The 25,152-nt window shown below is 34.0% G+C and overlaps 1 protein-coding gene across 1 annotated transcript; it reads left to right on the top strand.

Moving 5' to 3' along the window:
- The first annotated feature begins 12,618 nt into the window (after positions 1–12,618).
- On the top strand, positions 12,619–24,855 carry LOC125657464 (heavy metal-binding protein HIP-like). Its single transcript, XM_048888037.2, has 3 exons — positions 12,619–13,058; positions 19,089–19,217; positions 21,348–24,855. Exons 1-3 carry the CDS (start codon positions 12,725–12,727, stop codon positions 21,734–21,736), a joined length of 852 nt encoding a protein of 283 aa, XP_048743994.2. The 5' UTR covers positions 12,619–12,724; the 3' UTR covers positions 21,737–24,855.
- Positions 24,856–25,152: the final 297 nt, after the last annotated feature.

The raw sequence follows: 25,152 nt of genomic DNA, 5'->3' as shown, positions 1-25,152 counted from the left end.
GAAACCAATAATGGGTTCACGGATCAGGAAAGTTCAGATGTTCCCTATGAATCATCTGACACCAGTACATGTGGTATTGAAGATGACAATTCTAATTGGTTTCCATTTTCATCAAAGCTGCAGATGTATCTTTACATCTTATTACATTCAAAAACGCATACGATCGTAAGTTACAAAATATTCAACATCATGATTCAACCTCAAAATACATATACACCTGTAATTTAACTCTAAGGACAGTCGAAATATTTGTGATAGTCCTTTTTCTTAGTAAAGTAGGTCAAAGAGAAAAAACATATTACCATATGAAGTGAATTTGTATTCATTGTCTTAAGCAATATTTGTAAAATTATAGATCTGACATGGTAGAATAGTACAAAGTTCACTAAAAATTGTCGTGGATCTGTCAAGATATATCGTTCATGTTTATAATAACTTATGAGACACTTGCACACAATATGTGTTCACCTCAAAGAAATATTAAACACATGAATAAGTTCAAATACACATGAATTTATTTCTAGAGTGATGAAACAGCGAAGTTCATTTGGTTTATCATGAAGGAAAGTGGCATAGACATGCCTTCTTTTTCATCAGTAAAGAATTTGACAATAAGTGGTGATATGACACCAGAAAATATGCTGTCTCACGTAAGTAGTTCAGGGCATTATAATTATTGTAATTCAATGCACAATAACAATTATACACTTTGCTAGTTAGTGATAATTTGTTTACAGGTCAGGCTTCCTTAGGTGACTGTCTTATCTATAAATATTCAAGATTTTAGATTTAATATATGGGCAATTCCATTGAATGAAATAAGATGTAATAAAATGGCTAAGGGAGCTACTCTGTGTTGTAGGAAGAAAGTCCAGATGGAAATCCTTTTTGGATAATAAAGCCATCAGCAGTGTTGAAGATGTCATTGTCACATCCTGAAACTGCTGCAAACCTGTTAAGGTACACATGCACATACAAATAAGCCAAATTCAATTTTTTTCTTTTTCTTTTGTGATGCACTTTAAAAGGTTCATGTTCTCGCTATGTGCCACTGATGAGCAAGCATATGTCTTTTCTTTAATTTCCACTATCACCTGAAAAATAGTGCCTTAAGCTGTAAGAGTTCTGCTTTTGCATTGGCATTACTTATAGTTAACATGGACACATTGAAATGTCATTCTCCTTTAAGATATGGTCGAATATCATCTGATGGTCAAACATTGTTGCAAGAGCAGACTGATGGAGTTAAATGGGTTCATGACATTCATACCCAGTATGCCAGAAACGGACAGGCACTTTTTTTTTCAGGTAAATTTATGCAATGATATTGTAATGAGAAAGTGTATTAATATTTTTTTTAACTATTTATGTTTCATATTTTAGCTCACCAGCTTAAATTCAAGAAGCTTTTTGACCATATGTGTTTGTTATTCATCTGTTTGTCTATATGTATAGCTTAGAACCTGTCTTTGAATTTTATACATTTTCCAAATGTAGATCGATATTTTACATTCTGTTATTTGTAGTTTTCTAATTTTAGGGGATTTTGTTCACCTAAATGATCCAGACAACCAAGAGATTGGACAAATATCTTCATTCCTTCAAGACATTCAAGTATTAGTTTTGTATACTTAGCACTATTTTATACAATATAGATTTTTAAAAAATATATTAAATGGTTCAATTTTATTATTTTTCAATTATTCACTTAAAAAATGAATTTGCACACTGCTTAAAGCTTTGAATATCCTTCTTTAATACCATTATGATATTAACCACAGTATCTTGAACTTTGCAGTATGACATTACATATGCTAGAGTCAAAATGTTTAGGAAAAGTGCTGCTAAAAACAGGTTTGTATTAAAATAAGTTCAAATACTCCAATGAAATTTGTTAAATTAGATTAGGAGACATGAATAAAAGGGCAGAACTTGTTATTTTAATCTTCATTGAAAAATGACAATATATGTACACTTTATTTGTAGTTTGGTTTGCTTGGAAACAGAAAAGAGATGGAATATCTGTAACTTGTCTCAGATATATGTCACTAGTTATTCATTCTACAAAACAGTCAATGACAATGTGATACTTCTTACAGAAACTGTAAGCATTTTTTAAAGACACTATATTCTGATGAAGTTTTTTTTTATTATGCTCTTACACTTCTGTTTATGATTTTCAAAAAAACATTTCACAATCCTAATTAAGTGAAAATAAATTACAGGCATTATAACCCAATGTGATGAAAATAATATTTTGATTTGTATACAGTAAAACATGCAGCAAACACGCTTATAATGATTTGATGCTTTCAGTGGAATGATTTTCATTACTCCCCATGACTTTAAAATATATTGTAAACTTAAAGAATATAACGAAGTACACTCTGATAGCAAAGTAATGTCATCTATCCCTGGCACTTAATTATAAGTATGTTTTACTGCATAATCATAGAGAGTCTTAATGGTGAACTTTAAATTGTTATTAAGGTCTTCCGACATCATTTGGAAAACATTGATTTTGTTCTGTGTACTAGCTATTGTGCACATTGTTTATTACATTATGAACTGGTTATGAGAATATAAAACATACACTAGTACCTTTTTAATCATTTAGGAAAAAAACAGTATCATTGGTAAAAGAGTCCAAAACAGATCCATTCCTTCATTTCCAATTCCAATTAATTTGTTCATGGATGACACAAGTGCCAACAAATCCAAAAAATGGAAACCTCTCCACTGTCTCCAACTACAACTTGCTGGACTTCCAAAAAATCTAAAGCAGAATCCACAGTCCATTAAATTTGTAGCAGCTTCTACTGATGTGCCCATTCTTGAAATGGCCCGTGCTGTCATTTCTGACATAAAAGAATCAGAAAGGCAAGTCCTTGTCTAAGTTTAAGAAAATTATTCTCTTTTCAAAACAATTTTAAAATTTGCTTAGATTATAATTAATGCTCAGTAAAGAAGTAGTGCATTTCTAAATATTGAACAAATTCTTTTATTTTAGTTAATAATTGATGATTGAGGTCTTAAAATGTAGCTTATTAAAATATTAGCCTGAACTTCTAATCAACTTCTAGAGGTGTGTCAACATTTGATGCCAAAAGAGGAGAGAAGGTGACTGTTATTCCCTGCATTGCAGTGTGCGTTTGTGATTTTAATATGATGGCAGAAGCCACAAACCACATGGGAGCAAACACCAAAAAATTCTGTCCTAGATGTTATGTAAGTTATGTCCCCTAGTGAATTTTTTTTTCTTAAGTCTACTTTTTAGGTCACCTGAATTCATTCAGGTGACCTATTGCTATCTGTTTTTGTCCGTCGTTGTATGCTAGAACTCTCTGAACCAAAGCAGGAACAGTTGGATGTATTAATTGAAAGCAGTGATCAGAGTGGGTTTCAAACCAAACTATCAAGTGATATTGTTAGATACATTGACAGCAGACAAGAGAAAGACATCAAAACTTATGTAAGAATATAGTAAATATTCTCTTTTTTATGTAGCTTTAAGGAATAATGCTTGCCAATATTTTGTCATATAAAACATGTATGCCTACTTCTGCTATATTACATGTACACATGTATATATCATCATTGTTTCAGCTTCAAATTGCCCCATTCCATTTTTTGATGACAGGATTGGAGAGGGCTAAAGTGAAATTGCTCTGCCATCTTGCTCAGGTAGGTACCTAAGTACTTTATTCTTAATTTGTTAATGATAAATATAATAATAATAATAATAATAAAGACTTTATTTATCCAGGATTACATATTTAGCGATAACGCTGGTTTTCAATATGATCCTGCATGCATATAACATACATACAAACAGATATTAGTAAAATAAACACAGATTAGACATTATTTGTCGAAATGCGCATCTGGTGCATCAAAATTGGTACCGTATAAGTTTTACATTATGACCCCTGGGTCGATGCCTCTGCTGGTGGACTGTTAGTCCCCGGGGTTCTCTACTGCCCAGTAGCTAAGTACTTCGTTACTAGCTTGAAAATACGGATGTATATTTAATTGCTGTTATAAAATTTAGAAATTCATTTCAAAATTAAGGATTATCTCCCTCATACATAGCTCTTATCCTTAGACGAATTTGACTCCACTTGTTTTGGCACGCTGTTTTTGGCTATAATAGCACTAAAACTTCATTGTTATTTCGGATTTCAAACATTTCGGTTGAGCATCACTGAAGAGACATTATTTATCGAAATGCGCATCTGGTGCATCAAAATGGTACCGTATAAGTTTTACATTAAAAGAAGTAGAATACATATAAACTTAAGAAATAATTATGAATGTAAGATAAATAGAAACAGAATGAAGCTTAAAAAGTTGATCAAAATATCATATGCTGTATAGTATGCAATATCTTATAAAATTGCTTTAACTGAATTGTATACATTTTATGCATGGAGTCTCTTTCTTCAATTTCAGATTAGTAAAATTCTAACATGTTGGGATGAATACACAGAATTTAATCTGGTATGTCTGCAGGAGAAAATTGATGAGTTATTACCTTCAGGGTGTTTTTGATATCTTTCCACACCTTTTGCGAAAAGTAAAGACACATCTTTCTGTTCATATTGTAAGTATAACAAGTTATCAGTATCTTAATTCACTTCCATTTGTCTTATGTACAGTCAAATCTCATTATCTCAAACTCAATGGTGCCAAGAAAAGAACTTCAAATATCAAATGATCTGAGATATTGAGGTTAAAATACATATAGGTATAGTGATTGGGAATCCCAACTCAATTCAACATTATACCCATGGTATTCGAGATATCCTGTAATTATTTTAAAGTGATGCTCGAAGAAATGTTTTATTATTCTTCAAAAATGTAGTTAGGGGTATTTTAACAAAATGCTGTCATTACAAGCAGGGAGTAACTGCATTGTGGTAAATGATGACGTGTAGAGTAACTCCTTCTGATACATTACAAGAGCATTTTGCATATAATGCAAGATCACAATATTAGAAGATTTTACAAAATACTGTAAATGTACTTATTTTAGCTGTAATCATTTTTCAGCCTCTTTTGAACTGTGTTTCATGTCCGGTAGTTCATGTACATGCTGATAAATCTATACATTATATTGTAAAGATTCAAGTGAGCTTTAATTGCTCTTATCAGTTAAAAGGAAGAATATGCCAAACTTTGAGTGCTCTAATTTTTGTAACTTGAAGTAAGTGATGATTACCAATTTACATTTAATGATTGTTTTTTCTTTCTGAAATAATAGATGGATGACATCTACCGACATGGTCCAATGGACTGTTACAAAGAGGATGCCTTCGAAAAACTGCATGGCCGCATAAGAGATCAGCTATTCAACCAGAATCTGCATGCTAGAAGCAGGGACACAGCATATGCCTTTGCTGAAATGGAAGTCCTGCAACATGTTCTAACTGGGGGATACTTTCCCTCTGGAGATACATGGTAAAATACTACTAGTCTTAATAATACACATTTATGAATATTTCATCATTTTGAACTTGTGATGAAACGTTATATGTAGCCCTGACATTGTCATGAGCTTAAAACTGCAGTTTTAATTATAAATTTTATTCTAAATCCCAGCTAACCTATATATATGATAAGACTTGCAACCATCATTATAAGAAAAAGTGACAAAGTTGATTTATTAAATCTTATGCTGTTAGAATTGTGAAGTTTATGTAAGCTGTTTTTACATAGCCAGAATACTGCCAGTTCATAACATGCATGTATTTGAGTTCTTTCTTTTTATGCCCCCCTTTGAAAAAGAGGGGGCATATTGTTTTGCACCTGTCGGTCGGTTGGTCGGTCGGTCGGTATGTCGGTCGGTCTGTAGACCATGTGTTGTCCGCTCAATATCTTGAGAACCATTCACTTGTTGATAATGATATTTCATATGTGGGTTAGTTATGAGTAGAAGAGGATCCCTATTGTTTTTCAGGTCAAAAGCTCAAAGGTCAAGGGTCAATTTACTCTGGACATAGGAATATAATGCCCGCTCAATATCTTGAGAACCCTTTGTTTGAAAGACATCAAACTTGGCACACTGGTACATCCTAAGGAGTAGATGACTCCTATTGATTTTGAGGTCATATGGTCAAAGGTCAAGGGTCAAACTGGGCATAGGAATATACTCACCATTCAATGTCTAGAGAACCCTTTGCTTGACAGACATCAAACTTGGTATGCCAGTACATCTTCAGAAGAAGATGACCCCCATTGATTTTGAGGTCACATGGTCAAAGGTCAAGGGTCAAACTGGACATAGGAATATACTGTCCGTTAAATATCTCGAGAACCCTTTGCTTGACATACATCAAACTTGATACATTGGTACATCTTCAGGAGTTAATGACCCCTATTGATTTTGAAGTCACATGGTCAAAGCAAAGGTCAAGGGTCAAACTTGACATGGGAATATAATGTCTGCTCAGTATCTTGAGAACCCTTTTCTTGACAGACATCAAACTTAGTACACTGATACGATTTCAGGAGAAGATGACCACTATTGATTTTGAGGTCACATGTTCAAAGGTCAAGGGTCACACTAGACAGGAATATACTGTCCGTTCAATATTTTGAGAACCCTTTGCTTGACAGACATCAAACTTGGTACACTGGTACATCTTCAGGATTAAATTACCCCTATTGATTTTCAGATCACATGGTTCATTCAAAATACAGATGTAATAATACGCCTTACAAACAAAGACAATGTTGTTGCAAGCTTTATCAGCTGCATATCATGAACTACATATACACGTATGGATGTCGTCACCATGTGTTTAGGGAGATGGTGATCTAAAATTTTAGAACTTGTGTCCGATCCTTTTGTAATTGTATCATAATAAAATACATTCGAACCAAAACAAAACAATCAATATTTGTCTAAGCTTGTGATGGAACCTAGAGTTATCTTTCTTTGCCCTTGTTTTTTTTTTCATTTTGTTTATTCAGAGTTCTCTCTCCTTTGCCGAACTCTTCATTTTTAAGTCATGTTTACAGCGCGTGGTGCCCCATTGCATGCTACAAACGTCAGTAGACTTTCTCATGTTACATCCCTGTCCCCTCAAATTGTAAGTATTATTATGTATTTACATATATTAGATATTCTATCTATGTGGCATTTAAGTTATGCCATGTTTATAAACTATATTTCATTCACCCAAGCATTTACAATTGTACAGTGTTGTAAGTCGCCATGTTCCTCCGCTTGTTATCCATTTTATAAATCAAAACATCCTTTACTCTATTTTGTATAGTTTTATTATTTAGTTAACTCATTAACTTTAATACATAACTCTAAAGTCAAATTGTAAATTCTACATTTCTATTTTTGGTTTATTATCCTATTTAGACCCGACACGTTAATTTCTGTCGGGTTACAGTTTTCAAACAGGATCCATATTTTTTTCGTATGTTGTCATGTCATATCATTACACGTATTTTTCTTGTGTTCATTATATATGTAATTATGTATACATCATGTTTGTCGGTATCTATGTTTGTTATATATATGTGCTATTTTCTTTCATGTTATATGTATGTGTTATTCGTATTTGTTTCAGCACTTTACCGCACCTACACACACACACACACACACACACACACACACACACACACACACACACACATACCCACAGCTTACAATAAAGGACTAATCCAAATGTTATTTGTGTGTACTTGGTTATGCTAGCTGTTTTCCAAACAGCACACAGCTATAACTTTGAAATAAAGAGACAATAAAAGCTCATATTTAACACAACAGTTGTTTACGGCCATGATCATAAAAGTCAAGTTCACTTCTAAAAAACAGAACATTTGGAACCGATGAAAAGACGTAGTGAAGGGGTTTCAATTATCTCGTTTAAAGTCAGCATTTTACAAATTCTATGGTCGTTATAACAATCTAGTTTGCCAATACAACCTAGCATTGGGTCAAATGCTGTCTGACGTGTTTCATACCGATTGTTAGACCTTTGTTGGCAAATTAATTTTGACTACGAATAACTCCGTTTACCTGATCAAGATAAAGGGTTCATGGCGGGTGTGACCGGTCGACAAGGGATGTTTACTCCTCCTAGGCACCTGATCCAACCTCTGTGTTTCCCCATCTATCTGATATGTATTGTTTTGGGGAGTTATGAGATTGATCCCTATTCGATATCTTCACCTTTCGTGAAGAGTTCATTCTTTGTACAAAGTTAGGTTAAAAGTGACTGTGTGTCTTGAGCGATTACAATGTGTAAATCGCACTGTTAGGAAGTAAAAAAAAAACGATGCCTCCAGCATAAAACGCAGACACTCGACCATTGGTCTTAATTTTTTCTCTTTTATTATACAAAGATCTTTATTTTTCCTGTATACTCAATAACTTATGTTACATTGAAAATATTCGGTTTGGTTGTATATGTATGAAACGTGAAGATGACGAATAGTTGTCAATCTCCTATAAGTAATACAAAATAGAGAGTTGGGGAGCACGACCCCTGGGTATACTAGAGGTGGGATCAAGTACCTAGGAAGAGTAAGCATCTCATGTCTATATGTATATTTATACATCGAAGGTCAAATACATACACTAATTGTGAATGTGTTAGCGCTATGTAATAACAGCTCCACTTCTGACTATTTAACACAGTTTCTCTTTAATTACTCAAATTCTAGTTTTAAAATGTGTTGAGCTCTTGTATTACAACTTGTACTTGTACTTGGCTTTTACTTGTACAAATTGTTTTTCTCCTTGTTGACTTTTATTAAGGAATCGTTCCATGATTTTTCGTACGCGTGGCATTTACTTGTACAAATTGTCTTTCTTTTCTCTTCACTATTAATATAGACTCTTCCCTGAATTTTCGTACATGAGATATTTAGCTGTACGATGGCTTTTGTAACACCAATTAACCTACATCTAGCGAGTCGTACAAAATATTTTCGTGTGCGAAAAGGCATAAAAGCGGACGCAGGTTCATCAGACATATCTGCACAGTGTGTGGTAGGCAATTTATATATATATTGAACAACAAGAACTCGGGTTGAATACTAATAATTTGGTTTGTATTTCGAGTGACACACTCAACACCCTCATGTCTGCTGTAACAGGTACTGATGAGCCATGTGATGCTATTCCAATTCCAATATGGATAAAACACCGGGCAAAGAAAATCGACAAACGAATTAGTCAGTGTTCTTAACTTACATAAAATTCACACAGGTGAGATTCCAAACGTTAACAAATCTGGAACTGTCTCATTGTGTACTTTAGATTAAAGATCCACGAGGAATAAATCATTGGTCATCAACGATTATATACAGTCCAATAACATGGATTTCATGGTGCAAACTGAAACATGGTTAGAATCTGATACAAATAATTCCGTTTTGTTTGAACTTACACCAGATGGGTATGATGTCATTCACAAACTAAGACTAGAACATAGAGACCGGGGTCTAGCAATTTCCCACACAAAGCAGATCCGTGTGAGGCCTGTTACCAAAAATGCCAAGTTAACAGATTTTGAACATCTAGAGTGTTTTGTTGATGTGAAAAACAACTTTGTTCGTCTTTGTATCATTTATCGCCCACCGCCATCAAGGTCGAACAATCTCCGGAATTCAGTTTTCTTTGATGAATGGACCAAATATCTAGACAGTCTCGTGTTAATTCCTGATGAGTTACTAATCACAGGTGAGAATTCCAGGAGAAATATATGCAGGTTAGTAAACTCTTGCTACATTGTAAAACGCAGTACTACAATAACAAAATTCAGGAATTAGGCAGCGACTCAAAACAACCATTCAAACTTACAAAAAATATCATGGGAAATACAAATGTGTCAGTTTCACCTGCATGTGATAACAAACTCGATCTTGCATCCAAATTTGATGAACACCTTATTGAAAAAATTCAGAAAATTAGAGACAGTCTATGTTCTTCGAGCACGTGCCCTTCTAAGGAAGTAGTTCTTTGCGCTGACATTAAGTTTGATGGTATTTCTTTGGGAGTGTTTGAGCCAGTGTCGCTTTCTGAGGTGCGTGATATTATCAGTGGTGCGCCAACAAAGTCCTGCGAATGAGACCCAATATCCATGAAAGTTTTAAAACAATGTTTGGAGTGTCTTTCCCCAATCAGTACTAAAATTGTAAACAAATCTTTCGTGAAATCGAACGTGTCATCGGATTTTTAAAAAAAAAGCTATAGTACAACCATTTATTAAGCGACAAGTATATCAATGAATAAATTCTTCATTTAGACAGGATAGCACAATTTGTACAATTGAATAGTTTACATTGTGGTCCTGTATAAAACATATTCACAGACAGATAAATGAGAGAATAGAAAAATTGAGACTTAACAAGAATGAATTCAAAACTTACAGACCTGTATCAAACTTACCTTTTCTATTTAAATTATTGGAAAAATCAATGGCAGCTCGACTTGAAAACATTTGAACGCTCACGAGCTTCACGACCCGGTGCAATCTGCCTACCGCAATTAAATTGTCACTCCACAGAAACGGCTCTAGTACGGGTTCACCATGCTATTACCTCAGCATTGGACCGGAATCCATGTGTAGCACTCGTGATGCTTGATCTTTCAGTCGCATTTGACGTCATAGACCATAATATTCTTAACAGACATATGGAGTATGCTTTTTGGTATCACGGAATTGGCTTTGTCATGAATCAAATCTTTTATCTCTAGTCGAAGTCAACAAATTGCTGTTGCATCTACAGTATCCAAAGTGTTCATATTCTACATTGGTGTTCCACAGCGTTCTGTATTAGGACCTCGTCTATATTGTATGTTCTCCGAACCAATCGGAGAAATTTACCGGAGACATAACATGTGTTGTCATTGCTATGCGGATTACACTCATACTTGATTATAAATCCAAACGACAGCTGGGGCAGCATTGCAGACAGCCTTTCTGATATTGACAACTGGATGCATAACAACATACTCAAGCTTAATAAGGAAATGACACAACTTATCATCTTTACACCAAAACGTAAAGCTAGTGAGTTTTCAGTATATCAACTGGCTTTCTGTGGATCTGTCGTCACTAGTGCTTTATGCGTCAAAAATCTTGAGATGTTTTTTAACAAAACACTACGAATGGAGTGTCAAGCAAGTTCATTGACTAAATCATGTTATTTCCAACTTCGTAATATCGGTAGAATTAGATCTCTTATAACGAAGGATGCGTGCAGGACACTTGTTAGAATACTGATTACATCCGTCTTGATTATAGAATTGCACTTCTTTATAATGTTAATTCAACATCCTTACAGAAGTTACAGAAAGTTCAAAACACTGCTGCCAGGCTCATGACACGTTCACGGAAACATGAGCATATTACACCAATTCTCTCATCGCTTCACTGGTTATTTGTGACATAGCGAACAAAGTATAACATCTTATTGTATACTTTCAACGCTCTACATGGATTAGCTCCAGCATGCATCCAGGAAGAAATTCAAGTCTACCATCCACAGCGAACACTTCGTTCTGAGGATTCGTTATTCATTCGAAAGCCACGCGCTCGTACTAAACTGTAAGACGAAAGACGGTTTGATGTTTCTTCATCAACTCTGTCGAACTGCTTCCTGTTGGATCTTTGTGCCGAGGGTTCATTAGCTGGTTTTAAAAACAAACTTAAAGCATATCTTTTTATGCCCCTAGATCGAAGATCGGAGGGGAAAGGGGGATATTTTATTTGTCCTGTCTGTCATTCTGTAATTCTGTCAATCTGTCTGAAACTTTAACCTTGTTAATAACTTTTGAACAGTAAGTGCTACAGCTTTGATATTTCACATGAGTATTTCTTGAGACGAGATCTTTTTGTGTGTACTAACATTGTTTGACTTTGAGACCTTGACCTTTGCGTTTGACCTACGTTTTGAAACCTTTAACCTTGCTAATACCCGCTGGTTACATGCTGCTGGGAGATTTGGTTCCGCAGGTCGCGAGTTCAACCCCGGGTAGGGGCGGAAGCGGGTATCCAAATAAAGTGAAATTTTTTGTTCTTTATGTTAAATAGTTCTTCACTTAGGGCAGTTATGTTCATTTAAGAGTCAATTGCTATTGATTGCTTTATATATATATATATATATATATTGCATATTGCTCGATTGCTATGCTTGTATCAGAATGCTAGCATATTCTAATCCCCCATCCTTTCATGATTTTGTAATAACATCAAGGTAATGTGAATATTTCGTCGATGACGATGATAATATTTTACTGCTTTACGTAAAAATAATTATGACTTTTGACTCGATAATCTTTTTCTTTTTTCAAATTACCTATAATACTAAATCATGAAGTGTAAAGATGGAATCAACATGCAAGATCACCTGTTTAATGCAAGCTTTTGAGTTATCTTTATTTTTCATCATGTTTTAGATCTTATGCTTACGTAAATTGAAGTTTGAAGTAGAAATATCGGATTCAGTAAATGAAAACCCACTGAGATTGTGCGTCATGGCCATTGGAATGAGAAAGTTATCAGTACAAAATGTAGATACTGCTATATCGTTTTTCAGAAAGGTATTTTAAAAGATTCCATAAAATATAGATTATCAGTTAAATAATGTGTTACTGTTGCATCATTTTCTTGGGGAAAGCATCAAAATGCGAATCGGATAAATAAAAGATTCAAAGATCTGATCCCGTTCTGCATTTCATTTCTTGATTTTCAAAATGAAGGACGTTCTTGGTTTGGCGTTCCTGCTGCTGTGTGCGGTACATATTCACGGCCTTTCAATACTCACTGGCAACAGTGGTCCGAATGTTACTCAGCTGGATACGAATGACTTTGATTCTAAAAAAGGGATCTCATTCAAGCAACTTTTGAACCAAGAAACCATTATCAGAATAGGCCTCGTGAAAAATGTGTACGATTTGATGAAGGATATGATCACAATGAAACAAAGCATTGAAACTGCAAGTCAGAAAACAAACTTAGAAATAGCAGACTTACAACGGGAAGTTGAGAAGCTAAAAGATAAAAACCACAGACTTCATCTTCAAATCAGTAAGTATGAAGAAACCTTTAACAATGTTGAAATTCCACACATATCATTAAATATTTGCGAGAGTTTGATGAGAAAAGACAAGATTTTAAGGCAAAGACGAGTACGACTTTCGAATACTTTACTTAAGGTAGTTCTATTCCCCTGTGACGTCATAAAATTTTGCAAAGTCAATGATTTGATAAGATTTATGCATGAAAGGAACATTTTGTTGGAGTCTTTTTCAATAGTTATTGTAAAAAATCGTGTTAACCATGAAACATTTCAAAAGTCTGAGTTATATATAAATAATCAATTTTATGTTTCAAAATATTGAATCCAAGGGCAATAACACTGTTTTCATAAAATCATTTATCAAGTCCATTATGCGATAGATTTCCTTAATTTTCACCAACATTTTGTATATTTTATTAAAGAAACAGTTTCATTAAACTGTTATGAATACTATCATATCATTATAACCAGTTTTCGTTACAATTTAATAATGTTCTTTAAGGACAATTGCAATTTTCTGAATATGTTAACAGATGTGCTACATGTAATTAATAATAAAAAATTATTAGTATTGCAACATACTTATTTTAAGATTTGTATTTGTTAATAATACATAGTATTTGAAGAATCAATAATCAAATATATGATTGAACCTCTAAATTCTAGGGGATGGGGGTGGAATTACATTAATTTAGATAAACACACACTGGAAATTGACAAGAACAAGTTATTGGAGATAAATAAGATCAGTTATCCACAAGATTGAGCAATTTCATGAAGGCTCTTTGCAAAATATAATTTATATAACTTCACTATTTGGTAAGATAGAAGCATTATGTTGGATTTGTAAACAATTAAAAGCATAAGTGATGCCATAAAAAATAAACGCTTAGTTAGCCATCACAGCAAATTGTTAACGACGGTAGGGTTTGGATTAATCTTTCCTGGTGCATAGAATTTAGACGATATCATACATGTAATAGTTGGTGACATCAATGTACATATTTTAATTATTCCACAAATACATGAAATTTACATTTTTAAAATGTCTTTGTCCTCGATATCTTTCCCAATTGTAATAATAGCCATTTCCCCATGACTGCGATGCAGATGTGAACAATATGCGTATGAATTTTGATTGAATATAGGACGCCTATTTTAACGACTGGGAATACCAACAAAAATGAAAGTAGAATGTAAATATAAAGCAATAAATATTATATTTTAAAACACGTGATCGTATGATCTGTAAAGCTTCACACCGGCATACTTTTCATAAAGCACCAACATCCGTGCAAGTCAGTAAATGTCTAGTATATAGCACATGTTCATTGTTGTTTGTATGTCCGACTTTGAAAATAAATTTTAATAGTATTATTTATTTCGAAAAATAAAATTCGTTTTTTAAATGTCCTGCAATAATCTTGTCAACAATATGAATGAACCCACCCGTATCGAATATACTTACTGACTCAATTCCATCGGTGACATCGTCCGTCAGTGCTCACATTGACGCAAAGCTACCTATAGTTCTCTGTAATATCAGTTACGCATATCAAGCGTAACATTTGAGCATACAAAGATGCGGACTTCGATAAATTGTGAAAAGTATCTAATTCCTAACTACGATTGGGAAATCTTAATCAATAGTAATGAAAATATCGATGTGACCACTTCTGAAATTTTATCGTGTATTCATGCACAGTAATGTGTACCCAAAACGTCTATTACTGTGCGTCCTAGTGACAAGTCGTGGCATGACTCTGCACTTCCCAAGACATTGCGAATACGAGATAGTTCACGCAATAAAGCATTAAAAACCAAAGAAGACGTAAAAGGGTTCAGAATAGGCATGTACTTAACAAAGTTAACAAGAAAATGTATTGACGCAAGCTGCAAATAGGCCACAAAACACACTGCTATAAGGATAAAAAAAACTCCGATCACTTCCGAATAGTTGTTTACAAATTAGAAAAATATCGAAAAAATAGTTGTGAATAACATAAACTTCCCCTATTCATTATCATTTGATTGGCTATGTTAAAATGACCCAGTAATTATTTCTGCCTTATAATTTAAATGCTAATCGTGAGAACGCACACCACGCTTTAGATGGAGGATGGAGACAACTTTTAATTTACATTTTTCCTGGGTGTAGAAAAGAAAGGGCATGACAAAACCTTGGGTAAAATTTTCTCTAGGAGTGCGCTTGACCTTTGATCTTTTGACCTCAAATTCGACAGTTAACATCTTCGTCCCATAGGTAGTCCATATTTATGATATGGTGACCGTAGGTGGAAATCAGAATGCTTTAGAGCCCAGAAACCATATTGCTAGTTCGATGTCCAGTACGCTTGACCTTTTGACCCCAAATTCAATCGGGAACATCATCATCTCATGGGTAGTCTATGTGTATGATATGGTGACTGTAGGTGGAAAGAATAACACTTTAGAGCCCGGATACCATTGGGTCTACATATTGACAGACGGACGGACGGACGGACGGACAAGCTGATTATGAAATTAGAATTGTCACTGATATGCCTACTTTACCACTTAAAGAATTTTTTTATTATAAAACTTGATTTAAAAAGCCAAATGATAGAATGACGTGGATAGTTTATGCTTTTCTGCGATAATACACAGCCGTAATTTCTCGTATAACAAAATATTTTATTGTTTGTATTACAACTCTCCTTTTTTAGTCATTTTACATTGATGAAAGTACTCAATACATCATGTGATAGATATCTTTATTTCAAATAATTAATTTCTTAGATCAAGAGTTCTTTTATTGGGCACATAATTCAATGAATAATCCCTATAGAATTAGTTTTATCAATACTTCAATCATACATGTAGCGTGCAATAATTAATCATTGCTATGATATCAATAACTCAAACACATATATCATCAAGTTATCATTTGGAGTTATCAATGAATGATTTGTTAATTCAATAGAATTATTTTGCTCATTAATTTAATCAGTTATATTATTAATGTAATTATAGAGAGAGAAAATTCATTGGAAGAGAGCAATAATTCGATGTTTTATATATTAAGTTGACTTCAAGATATCTTTAATACGCCGGTTTCGAGATACGTCCGAGTTATTTCCCTTTCGAGAACTCTCGTACATAGTAAAGCGCGAAAGAATTTGTTAACACGCGGGAGTGGAACAGACATTCATCACAGCGCAAGTGAATGTACTCAGTAAGTTTCTCATACGCTGTTTGATAACCCGAATTCGACTAATACATAAACTAAGTAAGTGATAAGTATTTAGGGGGTAATTAAATACATAGTATTCTTATCCTATCATGTTATTTCGCTGGTCATAAGTACCACATCCAAGATATTTCTTGCAAATATGACATTGTTTGTATGTTTCCACTTCGGTAAAACATTTCTTTCGATAGTATTTCCCACATTTACATATCTAAAGAGAAGCCGCTTTTAATACATTTCATCGTCTTCCTCGTTGGCTGTATATCCACTCTGTCCCACTTAGGCATTCAAAGTTCCACTAAATGCACCTCCTATACAGAAGAGCTCGTATCTCGAAACTGGCGTATTCAATAACTGTGGCCATTAATTTAATTATTGCATATTCATACATTGAATTCAATTAATGTGTGGTATATAATTATGACAAATTGAAACTCTGAATTAAATGAAGCGAAAAAATATTTGAATTGATTAATATCTATAATGCTGATTTATAGATATTATATATATTGGTTCATTTTCCAGGTAATTATTCTGCTATATTGCATTTGGCAATAGACAATATCTAAAATACAGGGGTTCCTAATAGAATAGGGGAGACTGACTCGGGAGGGTAGTTTCTACACTAAAGTGCGATTTATACCTTCGGAGCTCTCCCTATAGGTAACACGTATATTCATGTTTAAAAGGAAAATATAGAAAACTAATGAAAAATTAAACCATACCTATGGAACTTGAAAATTGTGGTCCTAATGACGTCGATTCGAATACTAGCGCGTGGACATGTATTTCTCCAGTTTGAATCTCGTGTACCCAAGTTCACGTCGTTCTGAGATGTTACATAAAATTCGTAAAAGCATGTAAATCTTATTTTCTTAATCATATATGTTCACTCTTCGATTAACGCGATTGTAACATATCTCCTATGTTTTTGAATTTTGCCGACGCTGAATATGACGTCACAATGCACTGTTTAAATCAGTTGAATAGAATTTTCCGCGTTCAATGAATAGGCGGATCAAAAACGTCTAGTTAGAATATTTTGATTGAGCTCTGTCTTCACACGTTAAAGGACACAACGCATGTTTCTAAACTTTTTCCTTTTTTCAACAAAATTAACTCTTTTTATGCCTAAAACTACTTTAAATGTGTTTTAAATGAAATATTTTGCGTAGTTTTCGAGTTTGAAAGCGATGAAATTCAAATCTTGCGATATGCATATTTTCTTTGGCTAGTTTACGCGCCATTTTGTGTGACGTCATATGCGCCCTCGGGTTTGAAAACATCTATTAGCCATTTCATCAACAGATTAGATTTAATCGACAAAAAACCAATTGTCACGTTAACGGCTTGTAAATAATAATGCATTAAGATGTTTTGTGCCGTTCTCGGGTGTACTAGTTGTCGGTAGAAAGGTTTTTCAATTTTTCGAAGGAAGGTACGAGAAAAAAGACGTGGATAATTTTTTTGTTGGAACAAGAACTTTACCTTAAAAAACCACACCCAGTCACCTTTTCAAACATAGCTTAGACAGAGACCTTGATAAACTGCGAGAAAATGGATATATCGAAGCTATAAGCACTGGTAGGCCTATAGCATACATTATGTTTTGCTCTTCAAATTCAATACACACTCGGATCAACTGACCTTCACCTTGTAACAACATATATCGACGATACAATGTAACTTCTACCAACTGGTAGATTTACAACAACAAAAAATAAAGATACAAAATAATTGAACTTTTAACTATACAAATAATAGAATATTGTATTTCCTAACTTTAAATTGAATTATAAAATCATTTCTTTATTGAACTCGTAGCATCTTGGGTGCGTCAGTAGGCTATAACGCCGTGCTCCCACTTCGTACTTCCTAAAGACGTGCAGATCCAAATTCAAAAATAGTAATAAGATTGCTTTATCAAAATAAAATAATGTGATTACCACTTTAAATTTGAATATTTTTATTGATTTGTGTGTGTTGTCTTTTTCTTTCTTTCCGAAATGCACGCGTGACAATAGCTTGGCATAGGGCCTCGTTGTCAACAATTTAACGTATCATAATTTGTCTAATCCAAAAATAAATAATGATTGCATTGTTTATTTTAGAAAAACAGCGCCAATTACAGATGTATAAAGGAATAACATACCCAAACAGTTTGTAGACAGCGGCCCATATAAACATTATTTACTCACAATTTTGCCGATTTCATACACGCTTTACTCGCTATATTTGGGTATTTACATCGTTATATGTGTGCACTGGTGGCGAACACATATAAAACTCGGACAATTTATCAACATCGATTTAAATGTTGCCCATGATAATTAATTAGGCCCCTAAAAGTTGAGTTTTTAATATCTCGCAGTACTTTCACAATTCGAAGGGCGCATGTGACGTCACTGTACCACGTGACTACCTACCTAATTAACTTGACTTTTTTAAATCGGGGCTTAAATTTAAGTCTGTATTGTGGTTAAATATCGCAAAATTTCGGCGAACGAACTATTAGAATTAATTACTATAAGCATAAAGAAGACAAAATGCGTGTAATATTGTATACTTTGAAAACATGAGATGTGTCCTTTAAGTGCTAACTTCGGGATATTTTTTGTTCTTTTATGGATCTAGATACTAATGTCAATACTTTTTGCTTCGCCCTCAAACACGGTCACGCCGTAATACATATTATCTTATATACAATGGTAAAAGCAAGATTAATAGAAACAAATTTTGGAATATGGAATAATAGCTATTATAAATCTCGTTTTCGAAGACATGATATGTTTGTACTCCATTCTTAAAGATGACGTCAATAAAACCACTGTGGATCTGAAGATGGAAGTTAAGGAATATCAGCTTGATCAAATAAAGCTCTCCTCTACTGTGTCGGATCTGGAGGTGTTCCGAATGAATATGTCCATGAACCAAAATGGTAAGGTCGTGTTGTTAGAATAGATATTAAAATAGACTTATATCATAATGTTGGTAAATCTACGCAGCAGTGCTTTCTTCATATATTTTACTTAGATAAGCTTCAGCACTTCGTGAAAAAAGTATTGGTGTTGTAGCATATATAATTTTCTGCCTCGTCTTGCCCCCTCCCCCGAGGAAGACGTGTCCCTAGATTAGATATCCGTCCTTAAAGCAGGCCCGTGTTGGATTTTCCCTGTAATATTTAACACAAGTCCATTTCCCTTTTGAAAAAGCAGCCCACGTATTGAATTTCCCTCAAAAGGACAGTACCATCCTCCTTTGATTTAATAGTATCCGGTTTTGGTTCGGTTAGTAGAACTCATTTACTTGGTGTAGTTTACAATAAATTGAGTCTATCATTGTTGCTTTTCTTTTTAACGGAAAAATATCATAATGACAATTTCATAATTGGATAGTTATTTTATTAAGTCTATGGTTCCACCAAACTGACGTAGGTTTTTGCTAGTTTTTAAACAATTAGCCAACATTTTTGGTAATTAAGAAATTTAAAACCGCCTCGGTGGTCTAGATGTTGAGCGTTCTCCCCGCATGCGGAAGGCCGGGGTTCGAATCCCGGCCGCGACAGACCTAAGTCGTTAAAACAGGTAGTGACAGTTCCATCGCCAAACGCTCGGCATCAGGTGTGAATGTCATGGGTCCTCGGAGATGATCGACCTTAAAACTGGATACCACAGTAGGTGTGGCAGACTAAAGAACTCTCACTGCTACACGGCTGTAAGCGTCAAGCATACACCTAAATTTGAAGCCCCTCACCGGTATTGGTAACGTCTCCATATGAGTGAAAAATTCTCGAAAGGGACGTTAAATAAGATACCAGGAATTAAAAGTAATTTGAAAAACTTCATTGAAATGTGAAGTTGGTTGATCATGTGAGGAGGATTGATCAGTTTTGTAGGTGCTTTAGGGGGAAAGCTGACTTTTTAATCGTTCAACCTCAAAAGATTGTATGGTAGTTCTGATTCGTTGCATTAACTACATGTAATAATCAATTTTATTGAAATAAGAAGATACTCATGGGCCTTAGCGGTCACCCTTGTAACATGCATCACAATTTCCAAAACTCATAACTCGTGTACATGTTTTAAAAATCAGTATAATACACAAAACATTTCTAACAAATTATTAATAGATAATTTACCATAGGCCCCAAAACTACTCAAAGAATAACCATGAGAGAAATCCATGCTTGCTTACTTATGTAATAATAATAGAACCTGAACGCAGGAGATATACAATTCACAATTTTTGTAGACGACTCAATACTCAATATAATCATGCAAATATTTTTCCTTCATAATGTCCAAAAATAAAGAATACGATTTTCTTAGATATAATGCATTTTCAATAAATGACCAACTTAGCCCCGCCCTGGGACATTAACTCTTATTCCAGAGCCTAGAGTACGTATCATGCTCATGCAAACAGTTTGCCTCCTTAATATCCAGAAGTAAATAAAAAGGTTTTCTAAGGTATAATGCATTTTCAATATATGAGCAACTTAGCTCCACCCTGGTGCTTGAACCTAAACCTAAGGGTAATGAATTTCACAAATTCGGTAGAAGGTCCATTGTATATTATAATCATGCAAACAAATTGACTGCTAAAGAAGAGTTCTGCAGATTTAATTCATTTTGATGTCTTTGGCCCCACGTGTCAGGTCCTAGCGAGACAGGATACATCGATTTCACAATTTTTGTTCCCCTTCACCCATACATACTTTATACCAAACTTGGCTAGAATTTATTCAGGCGTTCACATTTAAATCAGCTGAAAATGTTCAAGAGTTTACGTCCGATGCACGACAACAAACGAAAACAGTTAGCAATAGATCACCCGAGGGACTCAGGTGACCAGAAATGGTTCTATTGAGTTGCTGTAATCAACCTACGGACCCATAGGTTAAAATTTAGAGTAGGAAAGTGGAACCAACGATAATAGATCATATGTTTTAGATGCATTTGGTAAACTAAAATTTATATGTTCTTAACGTTTGTTTTTAAAATAAACTTTTATTTTTTGCGTTTGATTTGAGACGATAAAAATGAAAACAAATGTTGATAAATTACAGATATAACCAGAAAGGTGGCCTTCACTGCCGGAGTGTCGTCTCAGAGTACCTCCTGGAACAGCGGTACGTTAGTGTTTCCACGTGTCGTGTACAATATAGGAGGAGGTTACGACCCAAACACCGGAGTCTTCACAGCCCCTGTCGACGGACACTTCTTCTTCTTTGTTAACGTGCAATCTTATGGGTCCCAATATATTTATACATATCTAGTACTTAATGGGACCCCGAAAGTCACAACTATGGCTTATAGTACTTACTCGTCAGGACCAAACCTGGCAGTGTTAAGTCTCCAACAGGGAGACAGAGTGTGGGTTAAGCATTATGCCGGTACAGGTTATCACACAGAAAGTGATGCTCCTATAACAACTTTCTCTGGATTCCTCCTATGAAATAGTGGCATTTTAGAGAAGACACTTCAGAGCTATTGTAGTGATTAATATATCAATATACATACATGCAGAAGGCAGGTTATGTTCCTACTGCATATTTGATAAAGATATATAGTTTGTTTTGATGTAATTTAAAGGTAAAAGAAATAATTTAAGACTGCTCGGATTAATATGACCCTTCCTAAAAAATTGTCCAGGATATAGTTTAAAGTTATGTTGAACTATACGTGTAGCTCTTAGACGTGCTTACACAGGTCAGTCACTCTACATGATATGGTCATTTATTGTGATTGACAAATCCACTGAATGAATAGCAAAGGATTGCGGTCACCTTGACGTGTTTACATCGTATTTTCATAAGTTTGCAACACAATGTTTTGCAGGTCGATGAAATATTTTATAACTGAATTTTTATTTATCTTTCATATAACTTTATAGAGTATATCTTCCATGCCCAAAGTCAGATTAACGAAATAGTCCTTCTTCTTTTGCTAAATATAGATAAATACTTAAGTACAATTGACATCACGTATCATTGGTGAGAATTAACTCGTTCTTGCTGTTTTAGATGTTATTATTTATTTCTCTCCAGATATTCAGGTTTATTCATCTTCAAAACAATATGTACGAGCTTTTCATGCCCTTACCGTGCTTTTAGTGTGCTTCTAACTTTCATTAATTTCTTTTCAGATTCATAGAAATTGAAATGTTTACACAAATTATATCACATGAACATGGTATTTAAGCTTTGTCTATTTCCATTTCTTTATTCTTAGACACTAGGATTATTGGAAATTCGCACACGACTTGAATATTTACTTTTCGTGCACATGATATAATCGATGATTTTTTTTGCAGCAAATTATTCGGAATTAAATTGTACATTTTGAAATAATTGCTACGTTCGAAGATTTGCCAAAGCTAGTACTTCGTATGTTAACCCAAAAGAAATTAAATACCACATTCGAAATATCTACATTTTTTATGCCTCCGTAATCGGAGATTCGAAGGCATATATTTTTTGGTCTGTCCGTCTGTTTGTATGTTTATCCGACAAACTTGAACTTTTGAATAGTTAGTTATATGGCTTTTACATTTGATATGTGTATTCCTTTTGGCAAGACATTTCTTTTGGTACTAAAATGTTTGACCTCGTCACCTTGGCCTTTGAGTTTGACCTTCTTTGAAAAAAAGCCTTATTCTACGCCATCAATTTTAAATGGATAATGATATGCCCTTCATTTTTCATATGTGTATTTTGTGAGACAAGACCTTTTGTTTGTAACAAAAGTTTTGATTTCATGACCTTTACCTTGGGGTAGGACTTACATTTGCAAAAACTTATCCTTGGTCATAATTTTTCAACGGTTAGTACCAGGGCTTTCATATTTCACATGTGTATACCTTGTAACAATACCTTTCTCTTGGTACCGAAACTACTTTGGTGTCAAACGGGGACAACATTCTCCCTTAAACACATGTTGTTGCTTTTGAAATAGCATCAGGAAGTTGCAGAATATTCCCACAAAACTGCAGCACTTTTACGTAAAATTCAGTGTGGGTTTCCCTCAATAACATACATGCAAACTTGTATAACCGCTACAACGCTGCAAAACAAGGATGACTAGATGACTTGGTAAACAATATTTAATAAAATCTGCAAGCAACCGTAAACTTGTAATAATTCGTAATCCATAATGTATTGCATCTCATTCATTGCTTCGGAAAATTATCGATATCGATTTACTATATTTCATATGTAATTGGATGAAAAGTAAAGATAACAAACAGTGATTAACCTCATAACTCCAATAAAGAATACAAAAGTAAGAGTCGAGCAAACATGGACCCCTGGACAAATCAGAGGTGGGATCAGGTGCCTAGGAGGAGGAAGCATCAACTGTCGATCAATCACACCCGGCAAACGGAGTAATCTCTAGTCAAAATCAGTACGGATATATATTGGGTTGATCAATCTCATAGACAGCGAGGCGCTACAAACCAAATGAATGATTTATTTTTCTCGAGGACTATTACGTGACAAGAAGGCAGCAAAAGCACAAGACCTAATAATTAAGATACTGAATGCAATGACGTGTATTAAATTGTTAGTGAATATATCAACATTAACAAAAACAGTACATGTACATGTATTAATGTCTACAAACGGTTAAAAAAAAACTCATATTGCAATACTTCGGTGATAACTATCTATGGGAAGGTGCAAGTCAATGTCCGATATGTATTTATATATGAACAACTACCCCATCCCCATTCTTCAGATAAAAATAGCTTTGAAACTTGTGAGGATGTGTTACTGCCAGAATACGAATACTCTTTTACTATATCACAATTTCTGTTGAAAGCCATTGCGAATTACCTCCAGGGAAATAATTTGCAATTGCATTCCACAATCTCTTCAGAACGTAAATTGGTCTTCATAAAAGTCAAAGTGTCCCAACATTTCGTACAATTTCACACACTCAATCTATCTTCGAGATTTGCACTCTCACCTTTGACAGTCAATTAAGTTTTAAAAATATTCGCATATTTATTCACTTTAAATGTTTTATTGTTATTCAGTTTTCCTCGGAGGTTTAAGTGAAAACAAAAAAACTTATAAAATTAGTGCGTGCATCAATTGCATTCATGATATCATTAATTTAAATGAAGAGGGCAATAATTCAATCATTGCGCACATTAATTAAATTGATGTGCGCATTAATTAAAGTATTGCTCTCTTCAACTGAATATAGCGCGCATCAATTAAATCATTGATGTCATTAATTCATTTGAAGAAAGCATCAATCTAATTATAGCGTGCATCAATTCAGCTACGAAGGATTAATTCAGATGTAAAGATATTATGAATTATTTGATCCTTAAATGAATTGTTTTCGCATCAAATGAATTGATAGTATCTTCAAATAACTAAAGATATCTTCAATAATTTGATTTTTTGTTAATTTGGCTCTCCATGAATTACACGTATAAAGTTATCTATTGAAAGTTTCATTAATCTTAATGAATTTGCATTGATTGTCGATGTATGCTATTCACATTTACTTTGTGAATTCTGCTTGATTTCTATTGAAATTTATTTGTCATTTGCAACTATGGATATGCATTTTGTTTCAATCTCATTGGATCAGATTTATAGTGCCGAGTATCCACGTGTAGGTTTGAGAGTTCTCATTTTTTTTGCCTTTGATATGTCTACCAATCATCATCATCAATGTGTAATGAATACTCTGCAGTTGTGAACAATGTATGAATCTTAATTTTAAGGCTGCAAATATCGATAGAAATGAAAGTGAAATGTAAATATGTATTTTTTAAAATCATTTTTGAAAAAAACCATGAGGTTATGAACTGCAACACTTCATGCCAGCATACTTTTCATGAAGCGCTAACAT

The sequence above is a fragment of the Ostrea edulis genome, chromosome 3 (genome assembly GCF_947568905.1).
Source record: "Ostrea edulis chromosome 3, xbOstEdul1.1, whole genome shotgun sequence".
Taxonomy (NCBI): Eukaryota; Metazoa; Mollusca; class Bivalvia; order Ostreida; family Ostreidae; genus Ostrea; species Ostrea edulis.
The sequence above is the reverse complement of the archived record's forward strand: the minus strand, read 5'-3'. Positions and strand labels throughout refer to the sequence as shown.